Source organism: Carassius auratus, chromosome 7 (genome assembly GCF_003368295.1).
Source record: "Carassius auratus strain Wakin chromosome 7, ASM336829v1, whole genome shotgun sequence".
Taxonomy (NCBI): Eukaryota; Metazoa; Chordata; class Actinopteri; order Cypriniformes; family Cyprinidae; genus Carassius; species Carassius auratus.
In genome coordinates, this window is record NC_039249.1 from 26,895,008 (window position 1) to 26,913,670 (window position 18,663).

At 39.3% G+C, this 18,663-nt stretch overlaps 2 protein-coding genes across 2 annotated transcripts; one reads left to right on the forward strand and one right to left on the reverse strand.

Annotated features, from left to right (window-relative positions):
- Positions 1-10,348: 10,348 nt before the first annotated feature.
- Positions 10,349-11,260, forward strand: LOC113106374 (putative nuclease HARBI1). The gene is made up of 3 exons (XM_026268237.1): positions 10,349-10,599; positions 10,665-10,776; positions 10,850-11,260. Exons 1-3 carry the CDS (start codon positions 10,438-10,440, stop codon positions 11,224-11,226), a joined length of 651 nt encoding a protein of 216 aa, XP_026124022.1. The 5' UTR covers positions 10,349-10,437; the 3' UTR covers positions 11,227-11,260.
- On the reverse strand, positions 11,242-17,475 carry LOC113106373 (uncharacterized). Its single transcript, XM_026268236.1, has 7 exons — positions 17,094-17,475; positions 16,848-16,918; positions 16,598-16,777; positions 16,365-16,423; positions 16,206-16,280; positions 11,689-11,751; positions 11,242-11,270 (listed from the first exon to the last, which is right to left on the reverse strand). Exons 1-7 carry the CDS (start codon positions 17,309-17,311, stop codon positions 11,256-11,258), a joined length of 681 nt encoding a protein of 226 aa, XP_026124021.1. The 5' UTR covers positions 17,312-17,475; the 3' UTR covers positions 11,242-11,255.
- Between the last annotated feature and the right edge of the window lie 1,188 nt (positions 17,476-18,663).

Genomic DNA, 18,663 nt, shown 5'->3' on the forward strand with positions numbered 1-18,663 from the left:
CATTATTAATATTCCAAAATTTAATTCATCTTAATTTGATCAATAAATAAAAATACCTCAAATGCAGCTTTACTTAAAAAAAAATTGAAGATTTATCAAAGCGTGGAGATATGTCCTCATTGACAGAGCTTGGGAAATGCACCTATTGTGCAACCCCCTTTTTATGGTACTTGCCAGCGTGAATGTTTTTGACCAATATTTATTTTGGGGATGGCACAATGTGTTTATACATTTGCCAACAGAAGAAGGTTACATATTATTTGCAAATTTATAGTGAAAACATTTCGATTACGAATGTTACCCTTGTTCCCTGAAGGAGGGAATGGAGACGTCATGTCAGTAATGACAGACGAACTGGGATCTAGCTTCGAGAGACCAATTAACTTCAAGTGTAACTAAACGAGCAAATGCACATTGGCATGCGATGATTGCATCCCGCTGCCGCTGATCACAGCATGAGCATAAAAAGGCAGGAGGTGCAATGCACACCAGGTTTTTGCTGAGAAGCTGAGCCGGGAACCCGGCCACTCAGTAGTGGTACAGCAGCAAGATGGAGGAGCTTGACAAGGTTTACAGAACGGACTCTCTAGAGGGGTTTTAGAAAGCCGGCACTAAACCGGGCCTCTCAGTGCTTCTACCCATTTGAGATGAGAACACAGGAGGACACTGGCTCCACACGAAGGCTATAGAATGTAGCAAATGTGTGTTTGCACCCTGAGCAGAAAGGGCACACCCTGTGCCTGATAAGCTAGGGTGATGGCATCCACTATCTAGTGGGCCATCTTCTGCTTGGAAATGGCATTCCCCCTCTGCCGGCCTCTGTAACAGACAAAGAGGTGATCTGAGGTCTTGAAGATTTGCTTCTAGTCTACTTATCATCTTAAGGCTTGGGCAGGACAAAGAAAATCCAGGGCTGGGTCTGCATCCGAGAAAGTGTGCAGGACCCCTACCCTCTGGATTGAGCCGTTCAAGCAGGAGCAGAATCTTCATTGATATAAATTTCAGCTCAACTGACTGCAAAGCCTCAAATGGGGCCAGCTGTAGTGCTCTGACTACTAGAGACAGATCCCAAGAGGGTATAGAGGGGGGCTGTGGAGGATTTAGCCTTCTGCCCGCCCAATGGAATCTGATGACCAGGTCATGATTCCCTACTTCCCTTCCACAGGGTCGTGGTTAGCAGCAATCACAGCAACATAGAAGTCCAACCCCTGCTGCAAGAAGTACAGCATCTCCGGGGGTTTTCTTGATGAGAAGAACACCACTCAACGAACCAGTTCCACTTCAAGGCATATGCATGTCTTGTAGATGGTGCTCTCACTGAAGTTATGGTGTCAACTACCCCATGGGGTAGGTCACCTAGAATCTCCAGGTCCTGTCCATGGACCAGACATGACGTTTCCAGAGGCATGTTCGACCGAATACAATTACATACAGAGAAAAGAGATCCTCTGCATCGAGGAGAGTTTGCTCTTTTCCCAGGTGACCCGAAAGCCCAACAGGCTGAGTTGGGAAAGCACAAAGCCCCTTGCTGCACACAACTGATCCTGAGACTAAATTTTTCCTTTTATATGAGCCAGTCGACGAGGTAGTTGCGAATGCTCTGTTCTATCAGGATAACAAGGGCTGCTTGTCGACACATGAAAGTATGTGCCCTTCAGGTCGATTGTTGTATACCAATCTCTGGGATGGGTGCACACGAAGATGAGATCTTGAACGAGAACCAGTGAAGGGCCCATTTCAAGACACGCAGGTCCAAATTCGGTCGTAACCCACAGCCTTTCTTTGGTACAATGAAGTAGGGGCTGTAAAACACTGTCTTCATATCAGCTAGAGGGTAATGGCTCTATAGCATCCTTCGCCGATTTTCACACTCTAGACAAGAGCATCACTGATGTGAAAACTGAACTGAATCACATAGCCAAGTCTGATGGTCAGCAGAAGCCAGCGAGACATTTGGAGTTCATCGTTAGAAGAATGGCATCAACACTAATATTAGTCTGTTTCTCTCTTATTCTGATGTCACCGTAGCCACCAGATCTAGTCTGTATCCAGATCAGATGGTTACTGCAGTCACCCGGATCCAGTACGTATCCAGCCCAGATGGTGAATCAAGTTCATTTTATTTATATAGCACATTTTATAGCAGCCACTGACTGGCCAAAGTACTTTACAGAACTACAAGATTAAAACAATAATGCCATGCATAACTACACAGCACAGATGCAGCAAATCTAAGAACAGCCTTAAACGGGAATAGCAGAAACATTGTCGGACTTAAAAAAAAGAAAAGAAAACAAACAAACAGTAAAAGAAAACAAACAGTATCAGGCTCATCAATAAAAAATAAATAAACAGAAATAGCAGTATGAGACTTAGATAAAAGGAAAAACAGCATCAGACTCAATAGCGAAATAGTAAAACTAACCAACCTTAATTATAGGCCAAGGAAAACAGGTGCGTTTTTAAAAGTGACTTAAAAGAAATCACGGAAGGGGCTATCCTAACTTCTAGGGGCAAATTGTTCCACAGCCGAGGCCCAGCAGCAGCAAATGCTCAATCCCCTCTGCGTTTGAGTCTGAAATGTGGGACTAATAGCAAGTTCTTGTCGCTTGATCTCAGACTTAATGGAGTACAGTACATGGTTGTAGAAATTCAGATAGGTAGATCTTGGTGCATGACTACATATTTCTATACAAATAAAAGGATTTTAAAATCAATTCTGAAATTAATGGGTATCAATGAAGAGACCTCAGAATTGGGGTGATAGTCACTTTTGCACTAGTTGGAGATGAGCAATTTGAGTTTTCAAAATACCACAGTAAATTGAGTTGCAGTAGTCGAAGCATGAGGAGATAAAGGCATTAACAGCCATCTCAAGAGTTTTATGGTTAAGAAAAGGTTTGACTTTCGACAGCAGACTAAGTTGATAACAATTAGAGCTTATTACAGAGGAGATTTGTTTATCAAAGTTTAAAGACTCATCTAGTATAACCCCCAGGTTCCATACATGCGAGTCTAAATGAAGTAGCTGAGCTTCAAAAGCTAGAAAATGAACTGACCGGCATCGCACAGAGAATGAGAATCGGCACCTAGAGAGGACTTCTACGGCACTGAATGTCAGCAGAGACCAGGACAACTAGATGAGCCCCAGAGACAGATCCACAGTCAAGACCTTGTCTCCTAGACAGCCGCCGAGACCAGACCACAGGAAAGGATGTTTCTTCTGCAGAATCTGACAGCCTGGAACTGAACTGCTGGTTTCGTCGACTGAGCCCGGTTTCTACCAAGGTTTTTTTTTCCCCCATTCTGTCACCAATGGAGTTTTGGTTCCTTGCCACGGTCACCTCTGGCTTGCTTATTTGGGGGGACTAAATTTCTAGCGATATCGTCGACTTGATTGCACAGATACCATTTAAACTGAACAGAACATTATTGGCACACTATTTTCCTACTTTATGCGGTTCGGTTACTTTGACACAATCGGTCGTGTTTAAAGCGCTTCTTGGAAACTCCAAGAAGACCAAAGACTCTTGGGCAACCTTCAGCAGAATTTATTGAGAATGCTCTGCATGGCACTGTAGTCATCAAAAATCTAGTCATTAAGACATTGTAGTTTAGATACACATTTCGAGGAGGAGGGATACATGGAGGTGGAGACTAATTTAAACGAAACTTGCAAATGGAATCAGGAAAATGCAAGACACGGGATTTTCCCAGCCTTGAGCTCATCAGCATAATGGTGTCATTTAAATACAGTGGTGCCTGATAGTAGCACCCATACCTTCACATTATCATAGAAACAAAGGCATTATTAAAGAAACAGCTGTGCCTTGAGTTTAGCAGGCACCTTTATCTTGGGACCTTGCCCTATAGTCAGGAAGTGAATGAAGACAAAAGGTCCAAGAAACCTGGGCTGCTTGACTTGATCCTCATAGAATGTCATCAAACACAATTGTCAAAACACAAATATACGTACCACTACATTGGAACCTAGATTTAACATTCTCCCATTGGGAGGACTAAGAACTCACATAATACAAACTGAAACCTTCATAAATCCATTCTATGGCCTATGTTTGTTAACATAAGCCCCACCCTGCGGTCATGTAACTTGAATGTTACAGGCACATATAACTTACTCTGGGTCTTGTCATAGATTTACTTGGGTGTAATATTTTTAGAACCATAACTTGACACACATGACATGGATGGTAACATGTCGTACAAACTACATTACACAGAAAAACCATGTAGCATAAGAGTGGAAGTCTTGAAGTCCATGGTGTCCGAACAGCTGTGAAGTTGGTTTTCTGTAGTCCATTTCCCACTTAGATTCACTCAGATGACTTTGTCCTCATGAAGCTTGTTCATGGATGTCTGAGGTGATGCTTTACACCAGGGTGTGAGAAATGGAAATGATATGGCATGAACACATACCTGCAACACAAAACAAAGAAACAGCAGACCAGCAGTATTCATGCATAGACATTTTTAGACTTCTGTCAATTGTATAGTGATTTGAAGTCTGGTAATCGTATGGTGTTTTTCTCAATCTAGTTTTAAGTAATTTGGCACCTATGGACCAGTGAGGTGGGGATAAACTACTGATAGGGGAAACCTGTGAGTAAGTCTTTGCCACAGGGTTGGCCCCCGAGGCCTGTTGCACGTTGGTTCTTCCCTGGGCTCCTCACTGGTCTGGGTGTGTCCTAATCACTGTAGTTGGTGTGTGAACCTTACTGTACAACATCTCAATCCTCTAATGAAAGTCATAACAAAACATTATAACCCAAATAGAATAGGAGTGTCTGGAGTGTGCTGTAGTATAGCTTTGAAGGCTGCGAGTGTACTGTACTCAACGTTCTCTCAATGAAAGGAAGTGACCGTGAGCTTCCTGTAGTCTTGTTTACAAAGGAGCTTTCATCTTTGTTGTACATTACTGGGGAAGTTAAGCATTGACAGCCTTTACAGTTAACACCGGAGCAAGCTGCTCCAACAGTTAGGTGATGTGGGGAGGGGCAGCTTCAGACTGGTAAGCGGAGAGTAGGAGCGGAGTAAAGCGGTTTATTACGCTTAAGGTCTTCTTGCTTTTCCTCCACCATTTCATCCAGTGTCCAGTTTTACCACAAAAGTGACAACTGCCCTCCTTAGGACTTTTACGCTTCTGTCGGTTCTCTGTTTTGACCCAAAAAGATGCTGCTGCAATCTTTACTCTGGCTTTGATTTCAGAGTCTCTTTCCCCAAGTAGCTAAACTGTCCAAGTTAATTTGCAAGCTTCCAGTGGACCATGTAAGATCAAAGAATATTAAAGCAGTTCTGTACCCGGCTAAAAGGCCATCAAACCATGTCCGAACTAGTGGTCATCACCTTCTCTGGAGTATCAGCCATTCCGCTATAAGCTGCAGCTGACTGATCAAATCTTTCTGTGTATTCACTTACAGTTTCAGCCTCCTTTTGTACACAACTAGTGACCTTTGACCAATCCACTTTTGGTCCAACAATATTACGCTCACAGAACTCCTGCTCTCAATTCAGCTTTACTGGCATGTTGTAGTTCAGAAGTAACAGCAGACTCAAAACGGTTGAATTCAGATTCAGTTAGAATTTGTGACATCAGCTTTTTGACTTCTGCTAACGACATGTCATAGAGACACATTTTGCTGATCAATACTCTTCTGAATTCAATAAAATTTGTGCAGGCAGAGAGTAAGCTCTGTGATAGTCTCTCTAGATCTTTAGGTCTTCGCGCTTTGGCAACAGTTTGAACTCAGACAACAAAAGAGTTGGGAGGAACCCTTTCAGGTTTTCTCAATTGTCTGAGATCTTCTCACGCCACATACCTTTACTGAATCTACAGGCACATCAGTTACTGACTTGCTACATCAGTTTCAAAGAAAGTTTGCAAGTCAGGATAAAAATGTTATCAGTCTGACTGACTTTCACAGTTTTTCTGCAGCTTTGTTGCGGTTTAATTTCTTAGTAAAAGATACTCTAGCTCTGAGCTCTTTGTTCGTTGTACTCTAGCTCAGGGTTATGCCAAGACATTGCATAGCTAGTGCGAAGCCAAATATGTATATGTAGCAGATAATGCCTTTCACATTGTTTTTGCGAATACACCATCCTAGTATCTTTTTACATTTTTCAATTGACCATACTTTTTCCTGGATGAATAACATTTCTTTATCAAATCCAACCTGACTGACTCAGGCTCTATTGAATCCATGTGCTGTCCAAACAAGGATTTGAACTCACGGTCTGTCCATGAAAGAGTAGCTAGTCCAACTTTCTTAGTTGTTGGAATCAGCTTTGCATTCCTTCTGACACAAAAGGACACTAACACTTCCCTGGCAACACAGAGGATAAAAACACAGGTTATTAACACTTCATGCTAATCTTCCCTGCCTAAACAGAGGATTACTTGCATCTCTAAAATACTTTAACTTGGTTAACCAGACTCTACAGCTGTTGGTTAACTATCTGGCGGCACAGAGGGTACAGGTCTTTCAAGTTCTTTTGGATAGAGTTACACTCACCAACCCTTAGTTGTACAGAAATATTCATTCTGGAATGAAGTCAGATCTTTGAGATTGCGGTTTCAATATGGATTCAGGTGAGAAGCTTGATATGGGTCCACGACACCAAAAACTGTTGGAAACTCAGAAGCAAAGACCAGGAGACTCTTGGGTAATCTTCAGCAGAATTATTTGAGAATTCATTAATACATCATAGTTTATATAGACATGGAGGTGGAGACCATTTAAACAAAGCATGCAAATGGAATCAGGAAATTGCCAGACACTGGCATTTTCCCAGCCTTGATCTCATGAGCATAACAGCATCATTTAAATAGAGGTACCGATAGTGTCACCCATACCTTCACATTATCATAGAAACAAAGGCAGAGCTGTACTTTGAGTTTAGCAGACCTTTATTTTGGTACCTTGCCCCTATAATCAGGAAGTGGATGAAGAAAAAAGGTTAAGGTCTCAGAAACCTGGGCTGCTTGACTTGATCATTTCAGAATGTCATAATCTTAACCTCAAAATGTAAACACAAATGTACATACGATTACACTGAAACCTAGATTTAACATTTTAGAAGTTTGTCATCTCACACGCTATATAAATCTAGGTGACTTGACCCACAGAGTGGCAGCAAAGTGAAACACATGGACCTGGTACGTGGGCAGACCACAGAGCGGTCTGAGTGTGCATTGTAACACTTACCTGGTTCAATGGTTTGGCAGAGGGTGTGGGAGTAATGAATTTGATGCTCTCAAACTTCCCACTGCTTCCTGCTGGTGAGAGAGGATGAGGGATGAGTGTGGTCCAGTGTTGGTCCATCCACGAGTCTCCATGGGACCCAGAGACAGAGAAAATATCTCTCTTGTGTAGATGGGAGTGGATGCAGGGGGCCGCCCTCAGTGATGAGCCCCAGTGCCAGGGGAGACGTGTCAGATCACCTCAGTCTGGTCCTCTGTAGCCAGGTAGCCCCTCCGGAAAGAATGGCAGATAATCAGGAGCAAAACGATGTGATCATTCATTTTCAAAGTGAAAAGCTGGTGAGCATTGTCTCTGCTGCCTTTTTATGCTTATGCTATGATCAGCGGCAGCTGGATGCAATCATCGCATGCTAATATGCATTGGCTTGTTTAATTACACTAAAAGTTGATTGCTCTCTCTAAGCGTGATCGCAATTTATCGGTTAATACCGACGTGATGTCACGAGTGATGTCTGAAAGGGAAATAATATTTATATTTAAATACTGTTATCATTATCATCTCACTGATTTACATAAGCTCTCCGAATTTGCTTACTTTTTGTTCAAATAAATATCAGCAACTGCATCAAGGTGTTTTTGCCTCTATGAGTATGGACTCCATATTGTCCTATATCATAGTATGAGCCATTTATAAAAAATATATTAAACTAAAAAAAAAAACACACACATGCTTTATTTTCACTCAGAACACTTTTGAAGTCAAGTCAAGTTACCTTTATTTATATAGCACTTTAAACAAAATACATTGCGTCAAAGCAACTGAACAACATTCATTAGGAAAACAGTGTGTCAATAATGCAAAATGATAGTTAAGGGTAGTTCATCATTGAATTCAGTGATGTCATCTCTGTTCAGTTTAAATAGTGTCTGTGCATTTATTTGCAATCAAGTCAAGGAAATCACTGTAGATGAAGTGACCCCAACTAAGCAAGCCAGAGGCAACAGTGGCAAGGAACCGAAACTCCATCGGTGACAGAATGGAGAAAAAACCTTGGGAGAAACCCAAGGCTCAGTTGGGGGCCAGTTCTCCTCTGACCAGACGAAACCAGTAGTTCAATTCCAGGCTGCAGCAAAGTCAGATTGTGCAGAAGAATCATCTGTTTCCTGTGGTCTTGTCCTGGTGGTCCTCTGAGACAAGGTCTTTACAGGGGATCTGTATCTGGGGCTCTAGTTGTCCTGGTCTCTGCTGTCTTTCAGGAAGCTGAATGCCATTATAAACAGTGTTGGGTATAGTTACTTTGGAAAGTAGTTAGTTAGGTTACAACGTTACCATCAATTAAAAGTAATCAGTTATGATACAGCGTTACCTATTCATAAAAGTAACGCGTTAGAGTACTCATGCGTTACCAAAAATTAAAAGCCGTTTGCAGCGGCTCACACATGACAGACACAGCCCCCCGGCCCCTTTAAATGCACCTAGAAGTCGTGACTCCCGACAAAGAATAACGTCAGTCATCCGACTAAATTAACACTGCAGGATAACAATAACAGGAAAGACAGTCAGCAATCGGCTATTCCACATGGCGTTTTATTTATTTATTATCACAGAACATATTATTAATCAAAATTCGCACCTAACGTTACCCAGCCCGGGTAGCCTAGGCTACTGTATATTATGAGCACCACAAGATAACTCCTGATTTTTCTTTAACTTTAAATAATGCAGTTATCAAAGTACAAGTATGCTTACTTGTAAACACAACCTTAAACAGGCTTGCAGATTTAAATCCATTTAGAAATGATGAACAACCAGCCAGCCAATGATCTAACAGAAATTAACAGCTGCCTGTCAAACAAAAATGATAACAAACCGAATTAAATCCTTCACTGCCACACAGGCAAATGACAAATCGCTTAATAGCCGAACTAATTATTATTAAAGTGTCACTCACAGTCACAAGCCTAAATTCGCTTTAACACAGTCCTCTTACATTTACTCTTCGAAGTAGTGATTAAAACGTAGCGTTAAATTTGAGGTAGAATTTTTGGCGGTCGACAGAAGCTTTTCACCAACGCAGAGTGTGCATTTTACCGTTATGTTCTTTTCTTTTTCGTTGACGAATTGAAAATAATGTGCGTACTTCCATAAACCAAACGCTGTCCTCTCTGCTATCTTGCCGGGAGTTCGAAAAAAAAAATAAACACACACACAGGGTCAGGCGCAGGGCACAGACGCATCACAGCCATTGACTTTACGATCACAGAGCTTTGGCTCCGCTGATACTGTACATCCGCAGGTGGCACAGTAGACCTGGGACTATTGTCTGACAAAAAGCAGGCTGCAGTCGGGATTTTCCTTTCCTTAAAATAACGGATTACTTAAAAATAAATAAATAACGAAGTTACTGATTACTTACGCACGAAACTAACGCGTTACAAATTTCAGGAAAAAAGTAATTAGAGTACTCTAACCCACAACACTGATTATAAACAATGGAATAAACAATCAAGCCTCATCTGGGGGGTATTCCAAAAAGCAGGTTATGTGACATACCTGGGTATGTATAAGGGTAAGTTCGTGGATAACCTCAACGTTCGGTTCCAAAAACAGAGGTCACTTTCTGGGTATGTATGTAACCATAGCAACTGACTCTCTGAAGATAACCTGCTCGAGAGCAGGTTATGTTTCAGTGTAACTTCGTTTCAGAAGGTTGGTGAGCATGGCGTGCCCTTTTGACGAGGATCCTGTGGACGTTGAAGCACAAATTATACGAGGTTTTTTTCATCGGGAGAGGGTTATAAGACCGCGTATTGATGTGTTTGCTTACCCTAATGAATATTTAAAAGAGCGTTATCGTTTTTCAAAAGATTCATTAGTTTATTTAACACGTCTTTTAAAACCGCATATCGCAAATGTGACAAACCGCGGCTCTGCGCTTAGCACAGAAAACATTCTGTGCATAGCACTTAGGTTTTTTGCGTCTGGCCATTTTTTGTACAGTGTGGGCGATTCAGAGCATGTGGGAAAGGCAACTGTGTGTAGAGCCGTTCGTACAGTGTGTCTGGCACTTAAACAGTTGTTACCCACGTTTGTACAGTTCCCTGGCCATAAACCTCTGTTGTTATTAAAGACGAATTCCACAGAGTGGCAGGTTTGTCCTTTGTAGTAAAATATATGACGCATATTTAATATTTAGTCATATTATTAATATCTATACATGTATTCCTTATGCACACACTTCATACTTCCAAAACTTTCTGTTTCAGGGTTTCCAAATGTAATTGGGTGCATTGATGGCACTCACATTCCTATTAAAGCTCCATCAATAAATGAGGGAGACTATGTTAATAGGAAATCTATTCATAGTATCAATGTGCAGGTAACAACTTAATTTTTTCCCCTTCTTAAAATCATCAAAGTCATTACTTTTTCCACTAACTATAGGTAATATGTGAGGCAACCCAAATCATCACCAATGTCGAGGCAAAATGGCCAGGATCTGTGCATGATGCCAGAATTTTCCGCGAGTCATCATTATGCCAGACATTTCAGCAGGGTATGATTTGCTTTATACAATTTTTGTTTTTTCGTTTTTACTATATTTGTGTTGTACACTTCAATCATTACAGGACAGTACAATGGTTACTTGCTGGGGGACAGAGGATACCCTTGTCTGCCCTATTTAATGACACCCTACCCTGAACCTGAGCCTGGACCACAGACACGGTTTAACCTGGCTCACAGCCGAACACGGGCCAAGGTGGAGATGACTATAGGGATCCTCAAATCTCGGTTTCAGTGTCTGCGTGGGCTCCGGGTTAGTCCAGAGAGGGCATGCGACATTATTGTGGCTTGTGTTGTGCTTCACAATATTGCCACTATAAGAGGAGAGAGCCACCCTCCTTGTATTGAGGAAGATGGCCCAGAGGAACACCGACAGATTTTAGAGGCCAACAGAGACGGAAGACTTTTGAGAGACAGGATTTGTCAAAATTACTTTTATTAGTTTTTTTTTGCACTGGTCTGCCAGGCAGTTTATTTCTTCATTTCCTGAAAAACAATACAAGTAAAATTCATTAAAATGTTTTTTTTATATATTGCTTTACACATACATACATACATACATACATACAGATAGATAGATAGCTAGATAGATAGATAGATAGATAGATAGATAGAGACAGACAGACCACTTTTAACATGCAACAGATTAATATTCAGACAAGTTCTCACCTTAAGGCGATTATCAAGTAATTCTATTTCAAGTGCTGCTTTTTTAATGAGGAGCCTTTTCTCTTCCATTTGAAGCTGTATAAGGTCCATCTCCATGTCACTTTTTCTTATTTGTTTTTGAAGATGGACCTTATACAGCTCCTTTGCTGGCAACTAAGGTGGAAAAATGTAATAAATGAGATTGTTTGGTCAGAGAATAAAATTAAAATATGGACACATGGACACAAATTCTTACCCTGCTTAGATTGTGTGCTGAGGCTGAAGGACCCTCATCTGTGGGCAAATCCCTAGGTATGTACTATGAAAGGACAATGACAGTTTGTTACTCTAATGCAAAAAGGGGCCATACATCATAATGGTACACTGTTAACTATTTTCTTGTATTTTTACAGTACAGTACTGGCAGCACGGTTGCCAGCAAGTTACTGTATTGTGATTTACAGTAATTATACTGTAATTCAATTTACAGTACACAAGGCCAGTACTGTAATTGTACAAAACAGTATTTTACTGTATTTTACAACATTTTCTCATTTTAGTCTGCTTCTGCTGTAATTAATACGGTATTGTACTGCAATATCTATATTGATTCATTACTGCTAAATATTACTATAATTTTCAAAATAATTACTAATTACGTTAATATTGTGATTATAATATGTAGTTATTTCAGTATATAAATATATAGGAAGTAATATTATAATTATACTTCAGAATACCTGTCCAAATCAAAAGACAACCCAAACAATGTTCTTGTCAAAAATGTTTTATTCAATCAATTAAAACTATTACAACCATTTCATTTAAAACCATTGAATGTTCAGTGCATCATCAATTCACAGGTATTAATGGCTTTTAAAGGGATAGCTGACACAAAAATAAACATTCTGTCATCATTTACTCACCCTCATGTTGTTCCAAACCTGTATGAATTTATTCCTTCTGTTGAACACAAAAGATGATATTTTCAAGAATGTTGGTAACCAGACAGTTGATGGTAGCCTTTGATTTCTATAATAGGAAAAAAAAAAACCTATAGAAGTCAGTGGGTGCCGTCAGCTGTCTGGTTACCAGTATTCTTTAAAATATCTTCTGTTTCCAACAAAAGGATGCAATTCATACAGGTTTGGAACAACTTGAGGGTGTGTAAACAATGACAGAATTTCCATTTTTGGGTCAACTATCCCTTTAAGTTTGCACAAATGTAAATGAAACAAAAACATACAAGAAAAGAGAACTTGAGGATTGTGTTGAGTAAAAGAATGACAAATGAGCAATAACAACTTAAAACAACAACAACAACAACAAGTGTCCCACTAACAGTGGGTGGTGAGCGCAGGCTTCAGTTTGAAGTTTTCCATTCAAACTCCATCAAGGACTGAATAAAACTATTAACATGTGGGTTGATGGCTGTCACCTTCCTCTGCACCAACCTCTTGGTCCTCTTGCTAACTCCCTGTCTGGCAGTACACTTTAACTGTCTGGCATTTCCATCTTCAGGGTTGATTCTGACCAGGAACCTGTTAGCAATATCATACCAGTTAATAAATGTTTAAAAAAAAAAAAAAGACTAATGCACTCAAACTTTTTCTCAAATTCCTCCCGTCCTCCAACTTTTATTTTGTTACTCAACTGTTCCACACATTATTTAAATACAATACAAAAGTGTAATGCAGAAAGAAATTCACTTGCCTCTGAACAAGCTCTAGTGTACAAGCAGCAGACTCCTGGTACTCGATGTTGAAGATGTAGTAGCTTGCGAAAATCACTGCAAAGGCAGTTATAAATGTGTCACTGCTTTCCAGTGTCAAGATAATGTTTCCCTCAATTGATAGCATCCACTTGGATGCTGTCATAATTGAATGTCCTGAAAATGAAAGAACACAATGTTAATTACCTAAAATGTTTTATTCCAAAAACAACATTGTCAACAAAGTCCATGAATGACTTAACTCAATTCTTAAATGTTGCAATTTATACATTACTGTTTGTACACATTCATAGAATATAATAAAAGTGAATAAAAATACTTATGTTGATACAGCTGTGTGTGTGAGAGTGGGTGTGAGTGTTTATCTGTGAGTGGATATGAGTGTAGCTGTAAAACATCTGTGCATGGGTATGTACAGTATGTGTGTGTGTGTAGCTGTACAAACATCTGAGAGTATGTACAGCATATTTACGTGTTTGTATGTGTGTGTGTGTGAGTGAGTGGGTGAATGTGTGTGTTTGAGTGAGTGGGTGTATGCATGTGAATATGAATTTGTATATGTGAGTGTATATGAGTATTTAGCTGTACAACTATCTGTAAGTATGTACGTGTTTGTATGTGTGAGTGAGTGGGCGTATGAGTGAATATGAGCATGAATGTTTGAGTGTCTGTGAGAGTGTGTTTATTTGAGTATGTTTGTGTTTATGTGAATGTGTAAATGGGTGTATGAGTATGTGTGTATATGAGTGTAGGTGTACAAACATATGTAAGTGTGAATACTGTTTGAGTATGTTTGTGAGTATGTGTAAGTAAGTGAGTGTATGATGGTGAATATGAGCTTATGTGTGAGTGTCTATGAGAGTGAGAGTGTTTATGAGTATGCATATATGTAAGTGTGTGGGTGAATGAGCATGTATGTGTGAGTGTCTGTGAGAGTGTGTATGAGTAAGTATGTGTGTTAGTGTGTGTCTATGAGAGTGTCTGAGTTTGTGTGAGTGAGTTTACAAAGTGTGTGTTAGTGTGTTCCAGTGTGTATGATATGTTTGATGTGTGTGTGTGTGTGTGTGTGTGTGTGTGCATAAATAATAAATTGTAGTGAAAAACCACATACTTACCAAGCATAATGAGCCTGGGTGTGTCTGGTATCACCTGCTGTGCCTCAATGTCTGCCTGGGTTGCCGTGACCTAAACATATTAAAACAACATGAATCAAAGTGCAGAATATGAAGTAGCTACTATACATAAAACATGAGTATAATGAGTACAACTTGTGAAATATTGTCAGTGATATTTTTCTTTCTTAGAATACTTTTCCACTGCTTATTTATTATTTAAATTTCCTATCTTAATAAAAATATTTAAAATATTGTCTTTGCACAAAAACTCAGGGGGAGTACAAACTTTTTCATGTCCTTGTAGGCAAAATAAACAATAGATGTGTTTGAGATACTTACATCTGCCAGTATGAACAGGGATTCCATCGCCTCCCTGAAGAAGGCCATCAAAAGCAGGACAACTGAAGTCGCCATCAGATCTTGGTCTTGTAGGGTTCTTGAGTCATTCTCCATCTCAGTCAGCAGAGACTGAATCTCCCCTCTCCACTTCAACCTCTGATGCTGGAAGAAGTCTCAATCTGTGTAGAAGATGAACCAAGGTCTTAGGGGTTTGGAGAGACGTGAGGATGAGTAATTAATGACGGAATTTTCATTTTTGGGTGAAGTAACCCTTTAAAACATTGTATTAAAATGGCTAATACTTACAGAAAACTCATTCCCAGGCTGCAAAAATAAGTGGCCCACACTGTAGAGCTGTAAGAAATCAAAATACATTTTATTCAATTACGCGTTACTTGCCGTGGATGTATAAGTTAACACATCACTGTATTTCATTCAATCCAACAGTACATCTAACATATAGTAAAAAATTATAAGCCTCTGTTTCTGATTTTTTTTTACATTTTTACACTTTTTTTTGGCATGCATGGGTCTTTGTTGACTAAAAGATCATTATTAACTTTGATAAAGGCAATTTATACCTTTATTCATATTTTTAATTAATCATTATTTGTCATTGCAATCGCAATGCTACAGAACTGGGTCTCCCGCCTTAATTAAATGAAATCCCTGAAGCCCAAATCACATATTTACGTTGCAGATGAAAATAACATATTTTTTAAGCCTTTTTTAGATTTATTTTTTTTTTGTTTCTAAACGACTTCAAATAGACCGCGACGCGCTGCAGCACATCATCCGGGAAACAGTCACAGACTGCAAATCTTTTTAGCAGTTGGAGCACAGTGTCTATTATAATACTATAATTTCTTGGTGACAGGCTCGGATCGAACATTATGGAAAGGATCCCTACAGAGACATATTAGTTATTAATCCTACCAGACTCCATTAGCAAATATAGTAATTTTACCTCACAGACCATTGTAAAACACACTACATTCAAATTCGACATAAACAAAATAAAACTCACAGTAACAATCTTCAACAATCACTAGGTCTGGTTTGGTCGAAATAAATCAGGTATAATTCGCCGAGTTAACGTTAGATGAAAATGACGGGACAAGAGGGAAACAGCGAGTAATGTTAGACATTTAAAGTTAACTCTCTAACGGTGTTTTTGCAACGTTCGCTGGCTAAACTTCCACTGTCATTTCACACTAAAAGCTATGTACTCCTTAAACCTAATTATAAAATTTAAAATTAACTTACCAAACTTCCAGATTTCCACAGAGAGAGACGTTCAGACATCTGTAAGTGAGCTGCGGCAGTTGTGTTGTGACGTCGTCTGTCAGGTGACGCGCTGTTTACAGCAATTCTGTATTATTGCCTGGCATATTACAGCCAAGTTACAGCTAGGTTACAGCAACACTAAAATATTCTGTAAAATGTCCCCGCTCAAACAATATTACTCAGAATGCAATGCAAATTACAGTATTTTACTGTAATATAAAAATGAAGTATTGTACAGTAGGTTTTTACAGTAATGTGCTGCTAAATCTACAGCGACATTTAACAGTGTATGCATCATACCTCAGTGGATCTACCAGCATTGTCCACTTCTGTCACAGCAGATGTGGTCTCTTCATCGTCATCATCATCTTCATCCTACAAGACAAATATTCAAGTATACATTATTTGGCAAAAAAAAAAAAAAAAAACCCTAAAAGTACCTGACAACAAATCACTTACAACTGTGACAGACTGTGTTCTTTCTGGAGAGTCCAATAATACAATCCGTCCATCAGTATCTATAAGAACACACAACCCGTTAAATTCTCAATATTATCAAAGAAAATAATACATCATATGCAGTTAAATAAAATAAGCCTACATAAATTAATCTTGTTCAAAAAGCCTTTAAGTGACAGAGATAGTAATTTATCAGGATAAAAAATGAAAACAAATCATAGAGGTAAACTTACATTTCACCCTTTTTTCACCATCACTTGTGGTGCATAGTATGTGTGATGAACTGCCCCCTGGAATGCCAGCAACCACTGGTCGCCCTTTATTAAGGGACAGAGCCAGCTCCTCAGATGGGGTGAGGGGAGGTGGTGGTGGCCCCCCGCCAGTTAGACGGGCTTCAGTCTTTTTTCTGTTAGCTGCATGACAGAATGAATATACTAAATCCTGTTATAATAATAGTTCAGTACTTGTGTAATCAAATATTACCTTTTTGCAGAATGTTTTTGTGTTTCATTTTGACTTGGCTTAAAGTTCTTGTGGCTCCAGAAGGATTACACCTTATTAAATAAGAAATATACATTATTATTTCAAGCTAAAGAAATAAAATGGCAGGAAAAGTAAATGCTTTCATAGTGATTTAACATATTCAAAAGTATGTATAAGTCATACTTCATTATTTTGCATTTCAATAAAACGGGAGCCAATACCAAATTTGTAATTTAATACACTCACGCATTTACTCTGTCCGTTATTTTTTGCCAAGCCAACTCTCTTGCTTTAGCCGATGCAGCTGTATTGCTTCTTTTTAATATTATTGGCTTAAACTCCTCATAAGCATGCATTAAAACTTCCAACTCCGCCTCTGTGAAATACGCGGCTCTCTTTTTTTCGCTTTGAGTTTCCATGGTGACTCGTGAAATCGGCGATCCATTGAAAATGTCTTTATACATGCACCGTGCACGCGCATTAACTCTGGGTAACCAGTCAGAGGTTGATTAAGCTAACTCTTCTCAGGTGTTTTGGAACCGACATACTCATGGTATGCCTGTTTGGGGTAAATCAACCCAGAGGTTATAGTTTATCAAATGGTAAGTTAACCAAGCTTTCTGGAATACCCCCCTGGTGATTAAGCCACTGGTAATACACGCATCCATTCAAAACATTTGCATTCAAGTTTCTTTTAATTTTAAATTTTAAATGTAAAAAATTAAAAAAAAAAATAAAAAAAAATGTCCTGCTGTATTTGTAGGGGTATTTATGGCTCTGTGTGTATTTTTTATGAATGCTGTGGAAGAAAAACATACTGTAAGATGAGGTGAATAGAGAGTGAATGAGGCAGTGGCCTCTGACAAACAATAATAGGTAAAAGTCTAGAGCTAGTCAGGATCCATTGATTCACAGCAGCTTTTCTGAGGTTGATGAAAGTGGCCATCTCCTAGCAAATGGACCACTGTGAGGAAAGAGAGAATAACACACTGAGAGAGAGTGGAATGCATATTTAACTGTAATGCTTTAGCTTGCAGCTGTGTTTGAGAGAGAAAGAGAGAGAGAGAGCAAGAGAGAGAGAGAGAGAGAGAGAGAGAGAGAGAGAGTTTAGACAGACTAGGTCAGCAAGGAGTGAGAGGCTGCAATATATAGAGTGGGAGGAAGAAAAATGTGGACAGAGAGACAAAGGAGGGGATGGTAAGAAAACAGGGGAGGACGTCTGACAGAGATCATTTCAAAAGCAGCAAATGCAGGTGAGCTTGATCTTCCACGTTTGTGTGAAAGAGTTGCCTGCTGTTTTCTGATGAGAGACTGTATTCAATCGGGAATAAAACTGGACTTTATTGTACATCTTGACTGGACAAAGACTGGCGGCTGACAGTGGGTATTGCCTTGTTCTTTTGCTAGTCAGACACAGTTTTCAGGAATAGAATATGTAGGTAAGAGCATTACATGAAAACTGCTGTAGATAATATATATATATATATATATATATATATATATATATATATATATGTGTGTGTGTGTGTGTGTGTTTATCTTGTAAACCATGTTTGTCTGTAAATGTAAAGGGAATCCTTCCTAAAAAATAAAAGTAGTGCACATGCCATTTACTTGTAAATCTTGATAGTATTTGATTTTATGTGTGTATGTTTATATGTACTTATTTATTTATTGTACAAGACAAATTTTAGGTCCTGTGACAAGCCACCATATTGTAAGTTTCACAATTTTTTTATCATATTAGTTCCCTTTCAGTCCATCACTCTCGATGTTACATCAGCGAACCAACGAATTGGGATCTCACTTCAAGAGA